The sequence below is a fragment of the Heterocephalus glaber genome, unplaced genomic scaffold, assembly GCF_053883595.1.
Source record: "Heterocephalus glaber isolate CG9 unplaced genomic scaffold, H.glaber_assembly_v1.0 deba00001760, whole genome shotgun sequence".
In the NCBI taxonomy this organism is placed as follows: Eukaryota; Metazoa; Chordata; class Mammalia; order Rodentia; family Bathyergidae; genus Heterocephalus; species Heterocephalus glaber.
Genome location: NW_028258457.1, coordinates 5,260,948 through 5,274,481, shown reverse-complemented (window position 1 = coordinate 5,274,481; position 13,534 = coordinate 5,260,948). Strand labels below are relative to the sequence as shown.

General features: G+C 60.0%; 1 protein-coding gene across 2 annotated transcripts; it reads right to left on the bottom strand.

Annotated features, from left to right (window-relative positions):
• Positions 1-284: 284 nt before the first annotated feature.
• Diras1 (DIRAS family GTPase 1) lies at positions 285-7,385 on the bottom strand. 2 transcript variants are annotated; one of them, XM_004865783.4, is made up of 2 exons: positions 7,288-7,385; positions 285-3,899 (listed from the first exon to the last, which is right to left on the bottom strand). In XM_004865783.4, the coding sequence occupies exon 2, from the start codon at positions 3,838-3,840 to the stop codon at positions 3,244-3,246; it is 597 nt and encodes a 198-aa protein (XP_004865840.1). In that variant the 5' UTR covers positions 3,841-3,899; positions 7,288-7,385; the 3' UTR covers positions 285-3,243. The 2 variants fall into 2 exon arrangements, with proteins under 2 accessions (XP_004865840.1, XP_004865841.1); XM_004865784.3 differs by having other exon boundaries at positions 1,621-3,954; positions 7,288-7,362.
• Between the last annotated feature and the right edge of the window lie 6,149 nt (positions 7,386-13,534).

Sequence of the window (13,534 nt, the reverse complement as noted above, 5' to 3'; positions counted from 1 at the left end):
CCAAGTCAGGTTGGCATGGACTCCTACTCCCAGTGCTCTTTAGGGATCCAGATTGATCTTCTTCTACACTGGGCTCAAATGTGAACCTCTTGCCTCAGCTTCTCAGAGTTCAGGGATGACAGTGTGCACCACTCCACTCCCATCCTGTTCTCTGAACTTCCTTCTCCTCCCTCCCCTCCTCTGCCCCCTTCAGCCCTCCCCTCCCCACCATCCCCTCCCTCATCCTCTGAAGGTGGCAAACTGACCCCCACCCCACCCCAAAGAAGGGGCACTGAGCTGCTGGGCAACATAGGATCCATGTCTTTATTGCAGGAAGACTAAGTCTACAGCGGACGCTACACAGACCCCACGGCGGGCGGCGGGGGCTCCCACATGCAGGGGAGGGTGGGGCAGGATCACAGCAAGCGTGGCCTGGCAGGGTCCCCAGCACCAGGGATGCCCGGGCAGGATGGGCGCAGCCAAGGTGGGCTCCAGCCCCTCCTATTGCAGATGTCCTCACCCTGGGGTGAGGAATGGGAGAGGCCCGGGACAGGCGGCCCCATGGGGATTGTGCTATCAGGGTGTGTCCCTGAGAAAGGGCTGGGACCCCTGTCCAGCCAGGAGCCACTCCCGGGGCCAGGAGAGGGGACAGCAGGAGCTGCCAGGGTCCCTGGGCCCGTCTGAAATCAGGGCTCAGCTCTGCTGCAACACGAGGCTGCAAGGTCTTCGGGGGCCCATACACACCCAGGTACCCTCACAGGCAAACACACTCCCTGCCTCTCTGGTGTGCCCGGGAAGCATCTGTGGAGGGGACAATCCCCTGAATATGAGGAAAACCAATCACAAAGATGCCAGGCCAGACATGGAGGCTCTCTCTGCCTGCATCCTCTTCGCACGGCCACACGCGCGAGATCTCCCTCACAGGCCAGGTGCACACACTGCGCGCGCGCACTCACACAGCTTCCTCACCCCCTCTAAGAGGTCAGACATGGTCAATCATCCCAGCACTCTGGGAGGCTGAAGCAGGAGGATCCCAAGTTACAGCTCAGCCTGGGCAACTTAGTGGCTTAGCGAGACCCTGTCTTGAAAATAACAAAATAAAAAAGAGCTGGGAATGGAGATCAGTGCTGAGGGCCTGGGTTCAACCCCTAGGACTACAAGAAAATAAAAAGTTGAATGGGCCGGGGATTTAGCTCAGTGGTTTCACTGCCTGCTGCGCAAGTGCAAGGACCCAAGTTCAATTCTCAGTACCAAAAAAAAAATAGTTGAATGGTCATCTTCCCAGACACTGTGCCTTACGAGCTTAGCTGCCACATTGAGACACTGGGCCCCTCCCCATGGAGGGGCCCACATGATAACCACTGAGGAACTGAGGTCCTCAGTCTTGGAACCCCAAGGCACTACCTTCTGTGACAGCCACGCGAGCTCAGAAGCAGGTCCTCCCTGTCTGGCTTCAAATGAGGCCGCAGCTCAGTTGGCGCTTTTTTGGGGGGTGTTGGGGGTTAAATCTAGGGCCTTTGCACTGAGCTCTGTCCCAAGCCCTTTTTTATTTTGCTATTTTGAGACAGGGACTTGCTAAGTCACTAAGTTGCCCAAGGGAGCTATAACTTATGATCCTCCTGCCTCAGCCTCCCAGAATGCAGGGATGACAGGCATGTGCCAGCACACCTGGCTCCAGTGAACACCTTCATTGTGGCCTTGTGAGATCCCAAGGAAAGAATTCAACTCATCCCACCCAGGTCTTGACCCTCAGAAGCTGGAAGACCATAAGAGTGTGTCGCTTCAGGCTGCCATACTGGTGGATTTCACGGGCTGACTGATACACTCTGAACAGAGTCAGCTTGCACAAGACTAGAGCAGACACAGTGATCCTCAGAGAGTCAGAACAACAGGTTCACAGATAAATCACGTCACCCACTCCTGAAAACACAGCCATGTTCATACAAGTATAAAGACTCACACGCATAAGTCACCAATACCCAGTCTTGTCAACAGCCGTACACGAATGGCCGCACCACCCACTCTACACATGAGCAGGGCCTTTATAACAGGTGCAAAACACACCACCCTGAGGACAGACACACAGGTGCACAAATACGTCATCCCACAGCCACCTTCACCTGGCTCCCGACAGCCCTGGCACGGGGAAGTGTCACCCAGACACTGACGGACACCCTACCTCTCATGGCTGCAGATACCCCAGACTCTGGGACACTTCCTGGGGCCCCATCTCTGGGGCAGGGTTGGCAGGAGGAAGCGGGTCCCACCGGGGCCCCCATGCATCCTGGTGATGCTAGGTCCCAACTACTGGCCCTGAATAGGGCTTAGGTGGTATCTCCCTGGCCACCCCCTCCCCAGCACCCCAGATTCCCAACCAGGATGCTGGTGTAGCCACGTTGCCATGCCAATGTCCTTCTCTTGGTGGAAGGGCCAGGCCCCAGTGGGCAGTGTCCAGGAAGCCCTGAGGCTCCAGGCTCCGGGGTGGCCCTGGCTGGACCATCCCGGGTTTGTGCTGTGTCTGTCCACTCGTCCCGGGGTGCGGGGGGTTCAGGCTGATGGGGTGCTGCACAGGCCCTGCGGTTATTGCCTGGTGGCCTGAGGCCCATCCCGCGGGCCCCTGCACCTGGTGTATAGACAGGGACCAGAGGAGGAGCACAGGTCGGGCAGAGGTCGAGGGGGACGGGGTGGCACAGGGTGCGTGTTTAACACCAGGGAGGAGAAAGAAGAAGAAAAGTATCTGAGGTCGATGTGCATTTCAGCCCCCTCCCCTGGGAGGTCACAGTGATCAAATGTGGGGGGCAGGGATGCAGGTGTGACAGGGGCACCGGAGGGACAGGGGACAGAGGTGCGGGTCCTCAGAAAGGGAGCCTCTCTGGTCCCCGCTGGGACAAGAGGCTCCTTTTGCCAACTCCCCGATTTCTCATCCGCAGGACACGGGAGTCCCCTCCAGCTCCAGGCTTTGGGAGGAGTCCAGATCGGTCAGGAGGGCAGAGAGAGGGGTGGGAAGGAAGAAGAGCTGTAGCATCAGGAGGGGCCGGGTGGGAGCCCCCCGAGCTGCCTGCGGAGGGCTGGGTGGGCAGCCTTGTCTTCTCCAGCCAGGATGCGGGAGGAGGAAGAAGAAATGGGGGGGCGGGTGATGGCGGTTCAGGAGGAGGAGTAGGAGGCCCAGGCGGCGGAGGAGCAGGTCCGAGTGGCGGTGCCGGTGCCGGTGCCGGTGCCGGTGCCGGTGTCGGTGTCGGTGTCGCTGTGAGGCGGCGGCGGCTCTCACATGAGGCTGCACTTGCCCTTGGCCCGCTCGCCCCGTTTCTGCTTGCCGGCGCGCTTGCCGTCCACGCTGAGGCTCACGCTGCGGCGCGTCTCGAGCGTGAGCAGCTCCTGGAAGAGCTCCTTGACGTTGTAGTTCGTCTTGGCCGACGTCTCCATGAAGGCGCACTTCCACTGCTGCGCCACGGCCTGCGCCTCGTGCGTGTCCACCTCGCGCTGGGCCTCGTCACACTTGTTGGCCACCAGCATGACGGGGACGTCCTCCACGCTGCCCTTGATCTGCACGATGAGCTTGTAGATGGGGCCCAGCTCCTCCAGGGACTGCTTGCTGGTCACGGAGAACACCAGGATGAAGGCGTGGCCCTTGGAGATGGACAGCCGCTGCATGGCCGGGAACTGGTGGCTGCCCGTGGTGTCTGTGATCTGCAGGGTGCACACGCTCTTGTCACAGCTGATCACCTGCCGGTAGGTGTCCTCGATAGTGGGGATGTAGGTGTCGCGGAACGTGCCCTTCACGAAGCGCAGAACCAGCGAGCTCTTGCCCACGCCGCCGGCACCAAAAACCACCACACGGTAGTCGTTGCTTTGCTCCGGCATCTTCCCCGCTGGCCGGCTGGCTGGGGGGACGGACCGGCTGCTGGGACCCCGGACCGACCCTGTGCGGAGAGGACAGTCGGACGCCAAAGGCCACCGGCCAGGGAGGGGACCGCGCTGCAGCCCAGGAGAGACAGGCGGAGGGGAGAAAGTGGCATGGGTCCCGAGTCCTGGAAGGCCCTTTCCCGGCTGTGTGGCTGACTTCGGTTCCGCCCTACAGCCCGGCTCCCTGCCAGGCTCTGCGCTGCTTCACCCTGACGAAATCTGGGGCCCGCGTTTCCCCAGGGGGCTCTGAGCTGGAGGAGGCATGGAGATGCCAGGACATGTGCTGACCTGACCCCCATCAGGCTCTGCCAGCTTCTGCTCTCTTCCAGGGTGGCCCTGGGCTCCTGGCAGCCAGTGCACCCCTCCCTGGCTCTGAGACCTCACCATCTTGAGCCTCAGTTTCCCCTTGCTCCTATCCCAATGGGTGCCTCGGTGTGTCCCCAACAACCACAACTCCCTGCTCTTCAGCTCACAGCATCCTACATCTCTTGGGAGCCACAGGGTGGGGTGACTTAAAGTCAGCTGGTGCAGTGGCCCATGGCTATAATTCCAGCACTCTAGGAGGCTGAAGCAGGAGGATTGCAAATTGGAGCTCACCCTGGACAATTTAGGAATTTAGCAAGACTGTCTCAAAGATCAAAAAGGAGCTGGGTGTGGTGGCACACATCTGAATCCCAACACTCAGGAGGCTGAAGCAGGAGGACTGGTGCAAGTTAGAGGCCAGCCTGGGCTACATAATGAGACCCTGTCTCAAAAATCCAAAAAAAAAAAAAAAAGGGGGCCAGGGATTTAGCTGAGTGGTGCAGCACCTGCCTTGCAAGTGCAAGGTCCTGAGTTCAATCCCCAGTACCAATAAATAAATAAATAAACAAACAAACAAATAAATAAATAATTTTAAAGGGCTGGGGGGGGCGGGGATTTAGCTCACTGCTTTTGCCGCCTGCTGCGCAAGTGCAAGGACCTGACTTCGATCCCCGGTACCAAAAGAAAAAAGGGGGGTGGGCTGGGGATGTACCTGAGTGGGAAGGCCCTGGGTTCAGCTCCCAGTACCTCAAAAAATGCAGATTTCAGGGGCTCAGTCCTACAAGTGCCAAATTAGTTGGCGTGGGTCATAGCCAACTTACACTTTATTTTATTTTTTGCAGTGCTGGGGATGGAACCCAGGCCTCACATATGCTAGGCAAGCTCTTACTACTGAGCTATAGCCCCAGGGCTGGGAACTAGTATTGTTTAAGCTACCACTCTGTTCCCCGATAACTATGACCCTGGTGCTGAGGGTCTAGGAACCATAATTTGAAAATTGTGATGCTGATTTCCTACAGTGGTACCCAGGGAGGCAGGAACTTTCAGCCCAGGTAAAGATGAGAATCAAAACTAGAGGTAAGCTGGGCACGGTGGCACACACTTGTGATCTCAGCACTTGGGGAACCTGAGGCAGGAGGATCCCAAGTTCCAGTCCAGCCTGGGCAAGTTAGTTAGCCAGACCCTGTCTCTAAATTAAAAAATGAAAAAAGGCTGGGAATGCAGCTCAGTGTGAAGGCCTTGGGTTCCATTCCCAGTACAAAAAAAGAATAGAAAACTCCTGGCTTCCTAAACTCGGCATCCACATAAGGGTCTGGCATGCCCTGGCCTCCTGCTCAAGCCTAATGTGTCCTTAGGAACAGAACTCCCTGGGGAGTCTCTTATCTCTCACTTTTGTGCTCAGAGATGCCCAGTGCCTCAGAAGATCACACAGCACGGAGATTCCTGAAGTGCTTTAGTGCAGGGAGAATTGTGGGCAGAAGCAATGTCCTCACTCAGATAAAGCAGGGGAGACCCCTTCCCTTCATCCTTCCCAGTCAGCTCTGGGTCTGCGGTCCCTCCTCTGGGGAGAGGAGTCACACATTTACCCTGGCCTTGGCCTCCACCTGCCCGGGCGTTTTGGCCAAGTTCCTCTCCTCAGGTGTGTGGGGAGGGTTTAAGGGTCACTTCCCATTCAGGCAAGATCCAGGGCTGTAAACCAGCACTCTGGGAAGGTGAGGCAGGAGGAGTGAAAGTCGGTACTCTGCCTGGGCAACTGTTTCAAAGTAAGAAATTAAAAAAGGGCTGGGGGTGGCACTCAGTGTGAAGGCCCTGGGTTCAATCCCTAGGACTTAAAATTTTTTTTTTAATTATTATTACAGTCCCCAGGCTGCGGGGTGCGGGGGGAATGGCACATATAGCTGCACCAAGGGTTTCGAAGGCACATTCTGAATTATCAAAGGCACCAGATTTGTTAGAAAAGAATGATAAAAGTGGCAGCCGACACATGGCCCAGGGATGCACTGGGTGAACTTTTTGGAGCTTGGAGAGAGGGACCATCTGAAACAGAGAGGTGGGTGCTCAGGGCCCAGGCTCGGCAACTGAGCATGAGGAGGCGGGGGCTGCTGGCCGGGGTGTGGGTCGTGCCAGCCCACTCCCTCTCCGGTGGACATGGGGTACATCCAGACACTGCTACCATGGGGACCTGGGGGGACCTGTGGTGCTGCATTCTGCTGCCCTAGACCCAAGTTCTGATTTGTTCGGTACCGAGGGCTATGCCCTAAGTATCACGCTGTCTCTTCCTGGGACCCCCCATTCAATAACCCCGGTCCACACGCCTGGTGCCCTTTGCATCCACCCCAGCTCCACTGCAGAATGGGGGTCGTGGGTGCCAAGCCTGCGGGGGACAGACAGTCTCAAGGTCACAGAGGCAGGAGGTGGCAGGGCAGAGCAGGACCTGAACTCATCCGGGCTTGGTCATGGGGCCCTGGGGTCCTCCCCTGAGCAACAAGGAAGCCCCCCAGCCCCCCAGGCCAGGCAGAGCTGCCCAGCCCTGGGTCTGCGGCCAACACGGGGCTGGGCCCTGGGACCCTGATGGTAACCTCAGTCCCCAACAGCCCATGGCCCTGGGGAATGCCGTGGGTGGGAGGGACGTGGAAGGGGCGTCTGAGCTGGGGCTGTGGGGCCAGGGAAGGGTTTGGTGGGCACAGGTCCGGCTCCCGGTGCCTGAGAGAGGGGAAGGATGATGGGGGGCTGCCAGGGGCTCCCTGGACTCAAGGAGGATCTACATCCAGGGAGGGGTCCCCATGAGGTCTTGGGTGGGCAGAGGGGACCTAGGGCTGAGTGGTGGGGGAGGTGGGGACGCAGGGCCCAGCAGCCTGCGTGAGGAGGGGACTCGGGCTGGGGAGGTCAGCGGTCAGACGGTCCCGGGCTGGGGGCGCTCAGCCTGCAGGAGAGAGGGAGGGGCGGGAGGAGGAAGGGAGGGAGCTGTCCGAGGTCCGAGCCGAGGCCCTGCGCCAGCCCGGCAGGAGGCCAGGAGGGTGGGGCCGGGACAAAGGAGGGTACGCGGGAGGGTGGGGCCGCCGGGGACCCCCGCCCCGACCCCCACCCGGCCCCGCTGCCTACCTGGGCCGCTGCTGCTCGGGCTCCTGTCCGCGCCGCGCCGCCCCCCGCCGGCCCGCCGCTGCAGTCGTGCTGTCCCCGCCCTGCCCGTCCGCTGCTGTCCCCGCCCTGCCCGTCCGCTGCTGTCCCCGCCCGCCCGCCGGTGTCCCCGCCCCACCGCGCCCGGGACCCGCTGGCGCCCAGGGAGAGGTCGCCAGCCACAGGGACCCCTGCCCGGCCTGGCCGGGGACGTATGGGCCCTGGGGACCGCCAGGGTGGGGGTGGCAGGCGAGGGTTTGGGCAGAGGGGTCTGGTTCAGCTGGGAGCCCAGAGTGGGACAGGACGGCCCAGGGCAAAGCAGAGCGGCCTTTCGGGACCTGGGGGCACAGGGCTGGGGGTGTGGCCAGCCCCAGAGCCTGGACTCAAGGGTTCAACCTGCAGAAAGCACAAAACAGTCAACAGCTCTGAGAGGGCAGAAGCGGGGCTCAGAACAGTGGGGCTTCCCCCACCCCATACCCCAGGGTTTGTCTGGGGCAGGGGTGAAATGGGTGGATAGAAGTCAAGGGCAGGCCTGGGCTGGGTGGGTGAGCCTGGGGCAGGGGCAGCTGGGCTCTGGGGCCCAGGGAGGGGCGGGGCCAGGGTCTAAACTGGGGACTCTGAGAATAAACCTGTACCCTGGGACCTGTGTCGTCTGATGCCTGTGAGTTGTCAGGCCAACCAGAAGCCACTGTCCCTCATCCTCCCTAAGGCCTGGAGCTCATATCCCTCTCCTCCTGCCCCTGGCACTGGGGCTTCTGTAACATGCTCCATGCCCAGCCTTTTATTTAATTTTTTTGAGGCAGGGCCTAAGTTACCCAGGCTGGGCTGGAATTTAAGATCTGCCAGGGCTGGGGATTTAGCTCAGCGGTTCTGCCGCCTGCCTCGAAAGCACAAGGTCCTGAGTTCGATCGCCAGTACAAAAAAAAAAAAAGATCTGCCTGCCTCAGCCTCCTGAGTGCTGGGATGTCAGGCCTGCACACTCCTGCCTTCGAGCTCTTCCTGACCCCATCTGGACAGATCTCAGAGGAAACTGGACTTTGGGCTTGAATTCCACACCCAAGAAGGCACCTGGGGTGGGTGTGAGGCAGTCCCGGGCCAGCATGTCAGAGGAGGGGCCCCTCCACGGGGAGGCCGGCGTTGGGAACCCTAGGAGGGGCTTCCTGGAGGCTGGCAGGTGAGGAGGAGTGTGTTTTCAGTCTCGGGTGTGAGCTGATGCTCTTCCTCTGGCTCCTTGGCTGTTTCTGGGCTGTGACTGAGGTGGGATCCTCCTGTTCTCTCAGACACTCCGAGTTGCCCCAAGCCCACTGTGGCTGAGGCTCTAGGGCTGAGCGCTGGCTTCGCCTTGCCTCATCCCTGGCCTTTCCGGTCCCTTACTCCAGCATCCAGCCATCAGCCCCAGCTCTAACACCGCCCGTGGCTTCTTTCACCTCCTGCATCAAGGTGCAGCTTCTAGGCCTGGGTGCAGGTTCCACCGTGACCTGACCAAGCCTGGCTCCCTGAGCATCATTGGGCCCTGAACATCATCTCAGGCCGCTCGCTCAGGCAGCTACCTCAAGTGACCAGCAGCGCTGCTGGCTGCTCCCTAGGGCTCCAGTCCCAGCCGGCTGGGCTGACTCAGGCGGGGAGTTGGGCCCAGCAGCGATTCCTCGCCACCGCCTGCTATTTATAGCTTCCCAGCCGGCTGGGCTCCAGGCCTCGTGAGCCAGCAGAGGACTGGTCTTGGTCCCTCCTTGCTCTGCCTCAGATCTGGAGCACCAGAGCCAGGGCGGCAGGACCCCTCCCATGGCAGCCAGGGTGGTGGGCATGGCTGGCCCTGCCTGTCCTTGGCAAACTGCATAATCCAGATTTCAGGGGTGGGAGAACGTGGATGTCGGGGAGACTGAGCAGGCTACTGTGGAAACGGGCTTGCGGGTCACCTGGTGCCCATGCCCACTCCCTCTTTGGAGACTCCCTGGGCCTCTGAAAGGCAGAGGTGGCTGAGGGAAGACTCAGAACCGGCTGCTTCCCTGGCAGGAAGAGGGGCCCCCAGTGGCCCAGCTGTAGTCCTTCCACCTCCCCCACCCCGAGCCTGCAGGACATCCAGACAAAAGTGGCACCCTGGCTGGCACTAAGCTGTGCCTGGCAACTGTCCTGCCCACATCTGGAAACCAAGGCTCAGAGAAGTGACTTTTTCAAGGTGGTCCAGCAAGGAAGAGGCCACGGGACTAGAACTCAGCTCCTTGCGGCCCTCCTTCTCATCTGTGGCTGCCTGGAGGCCTGATCCGGGGACTTCTGGTGGACTCTGTCCTCCCGCCACTGAAGTGTGAGGGATGGTCATCTGGCATGTCCTTGTCCTCTCCACACCCCAGTGCCCTGCTGTGGTCATGCAGGCATCATGTTTTTAAAACTGCCATCAATATTTTACTTTATTTGTACAACTTAGTATTATTAGTTTTCTTTTTTCTTTTTTGTCAAGCTGGGGATTGAACCCAGAACACTGCACATTTTAGGCAAGCACTCACCACATTGTTACATCCCCTGGTCCACGGCATCGATATTTTAAAACAAGGAGATCATTTGTCAAAAGCCAGTTTGCTTCCAGAAGCACAGGCTGGCATCTACGAAGTATCACCGTCAGCATCCGTCTGCAGGAGCAGCACTGGATGACATACCTCACTGCAGCACTGGCTGGGCCCCTAGAGGCAACCTGGGCTCCCCTAGCATATGGGAGGCTGTTACAGTGCCATCTTGGAGGAGTGGGGTCCTCAGGCTTTTATCGCTGGTGGATGAACCTCCAACCCCAACACTCGCATCTCTTTACAGAGCCCAGGCTGCCTTGGTCATCAGGAAACTGCGGCCCCAGGGTCTTTGCCTGAGACACTCTTCCTCCAGTGCCTCTCCAATGTCACCTCCTCTGAACCACTTCCTGGGCCCAGGGTAAAATGCCCTCCTCCTGCTTGGCACCCACTGCTACCTGATGATGTGCTGTGTGCTGATGTTACTGGTCTTCCTTGTTGTAACACGAGCTGCCTTAGTTCTGGGCCAGGGGTCCCACCAGGCCCCCAGGGATGCGGGGCAAGGTCCTCGCATGGAGTGGGTGGAGGGCAGGGGCACTGCTCAGCACGTGGAGTGCTCAGGACACTTGAGCAGTGCTGAGGCGGGCAGTCCCTGTTCGAGGGCCACCTCACTGCCTGAGTCCGGCAGGGTCTACACACGGAGACAGAAGCCTCCGAGTCCCTGGGCACCCTGGGGAGAAATGGACAGAGTGGGGGCTGCTCATGACGCTCTCTGGGCAGTGCTCCGGAAGCAGGGGCTCCAAGCTGTCCCTCCTCCAGCCCTGTTCGCCCCGTGACAGGGCACAGTTAGCTGAGTGTGGTGGTGCACCGTTGTCATCCCAGCACTCTGGGAGGCTGAGGCAGGAGGATCATAAGTTGGAGCCCAGCCTGGGTGACTTAGTGAGACCTTGTCTCAAAATAAAAAGTAATATAGGGGCTGGGGATGGAGTTCAATGTGAAGCCCAGGGTTCAATCCCCAGTACAACAAAAATGAAAACAAAAAAATAAAAACTAAGAAATACAGGGCCTAGTGATTATGCTGGCCCTTGGCCGAGGTCAGCAGTGTCATAGCCCCTGCAAAGGGGTCTCCTTGCCTGCTCTAACCTGGCTGCACCACTGCACCCAGGAGCCATGTTCAGGTTTCACAGGGAAGTCCCCACACCCCCCAGTGACATCTTTTAAGGTGAGGACCTTCCTCTACCCCCGGGAGCTAGAGCCCCACCTGTTACTGGGGCACACAGAGAGGGCCACAGGGCATCTTCAGGTATGACGGGCAGGTCCCTGGCTTTTTCTGAAGCCCTAACATGACTCGGTGCCCCTGACCAGCAAGGGTGGACACTGGGCCAGGTGGGACAAGGGCGGGATGCGCAGGGCACGGTCTCGCCTGTCCCCAGCGGCATGTCTGGGCCCTGGAACTCAGCTCTCCCCATCCCGCCCACCCGCAGGGCAGGAACACAAACAAGGGAGAACACAGGCTCGACATGCTATTATTATGGTGACTCCATCGGCAGGCCCGGGGCCGCCCCTTCCTCTTCCCTCTGCTCCAGGCGGGGGAGAGCAAGGTGATTCCACCTGGTGCCTGATGCCGCTGTCTGTGTTGAAGTCTCCCAGGAGGGGCAGGCTGGGGTGGGTGTCCCGGGGTGCTGAATAGCATCGCTGGCCTCTAGCCACACGTGTCCCCAGACAGCACCCAGTGTCCCCTGGGCCAGAATCACCTCAACTGAGAACGCCAGTCAGTATGGACCCCAAGGAGGACTGCCAGCCTCCACAGCCGGGGGCAGTTCTTGGTGTCCCAGCAGCACAGGGGTTGAAGCCTGTCACCTGTGGTGGCGGACTCTGGCCAGCAGTTCTGTGGAGCTCAGGGTGTCCCAGGGTGGTGGCGACTCCTGTCTCACTCAGGCGGAAGCTCGTATTACCATGTGGCAGTGGTCAGGACCCACACGCAGGGCTGGAGCCAGGAGAGGCCTGGGTCCGGGCCACATCCGGGTGTCTCGGAGAGAGCTGTGCTACTTCCTGGGACCCCAGTGGAGACACCTCCACTACCTTTTGAAAAGTGGGGACAGCCACCAAGTTGGGCCCAAGAAACACCATGTAGCTCACTGCTTGGGTTGGGTCACATCTTCCTGTCCCCCTGTGGCTCCAGGAGGCCAGGACCTGTGCTGACGATGCCTCTCTTACCACAGGAGACAGGAGGGGTGGCAGGAGAGCAGGCTGGCCCCGTGACCACAGCCCCTGCCTCCCCCAAATCCTGATGAGGCCTGGATGAACTTCGGGGGCTGGAAGGGATGAGGATCTCTAGGGGCGAAGGGCAGCAGGAATGGCCACAGCCAGATGAGCTGAGGTGTGGCAGCAGCAGGGATGCCCTGGGATGAGGGGTCCCTGGTGGTGCTGAGGACCCTGGGGTGAGCTCCAGCTGAGGGCATGATCTCGGAGGCTCCTCTGGGGGAGGCAAGGAAGAGGCCTGGGGACAGCTCGACAGGCTTGCTGGTGTCCCCAGGGCCATGCCAGGGAGCTGATGTGTGGAGGAGGGTACCCTACTGTGCACTTTGGTGGTGACAGGGGGAGGGACAGAGCTGGGGCCACCAGAGCTGGGACCATTCTCTGCTGTATCAGGGGCACCTGAGCTTTCCTGTCCTGGCCCAGTCATGTCACCTGGCCATGTCTCACACTCATGCAGAGCCTGGGTCCTCCCCAAGAAGCTCTGGCATCTCCATGACACCCACCCTCTGGTGGCAAAAGCAAGGGCGGACAGCGCCTGGTGACGGGGCAGGAAACAGTGCAGGACATAGCGGAGATGTCTTAGCCACAGGGCCACTTCCCGGGCCATGGCAAGGTCAGACTACACCGGGCTCACAAAGGCACAGCCAGAAGTTGCTAGAAAAGGGCCTGACTTCCAACAGCACCAAGGGGAGGCCTTGCCAGAGGACTGGGGTCCCTGACACATGCGCTGGGCCCCAGAGGTGGGGTCTGAACCCTGGCTGATCTACAGGGGTTAAGGTGATTCCTCGCCGTGACATTCAGGCCACAGACGTCCCCAAGGTCAGTTCTCCTGCTGGAGTCCTGGTGGCTGGCCAGGCAGTGGCACCCTCAGGGTGCTTGGCGAGTGACGAGGGACAGGGACCCCCTGGGAGAAACGAGGACCTCTCCTGGTTGGGGAACCTGTCCCACAGAGGGCACAGCACGGGGATGTGGGTGGTAGCTGAGCATCAGGCACAGGAATAATTTGGGCACAGAGAGCACGGTCTGGGTCTGGGGACTACAGGGCAGTGGGCTCTGTGGGGCCACCTGGGAGGCTCTGGCATCCAGCATGTGACCAAGGCCCAGAGATGGGGCTCAGGCTCAGAAGCCTGCTCCTTCCCACTAGGCAAATTCCCCAAAGCAAAGCTGCTCTCGGAACTCCAGGTCCCCAGATGCAGGCACAGGTTTCCAGGGTGATAGGTCAGGCTGGGAGGGGTTGCTAGGACACAACTCGCTCCCTGCCCCATGGGCTTTTGGCCCTGGGAGGGTTACAGTGTGTGTGCTCATGCAAGGGGTGGGTCAGTGCCCGTGCCTGGCCAGAGCCTTGCAGCCGCTCGTCCAGCGTCCTTGGCTGGAGTGTGGCAGGGCAAGCCTGGGGCTGACCTGGCCTGGACATGCTGACCAGGCCCCACCTCCCTGCCCTGCCCAAGGTTGACATGTCCACACGCTCTGGCAAGTCC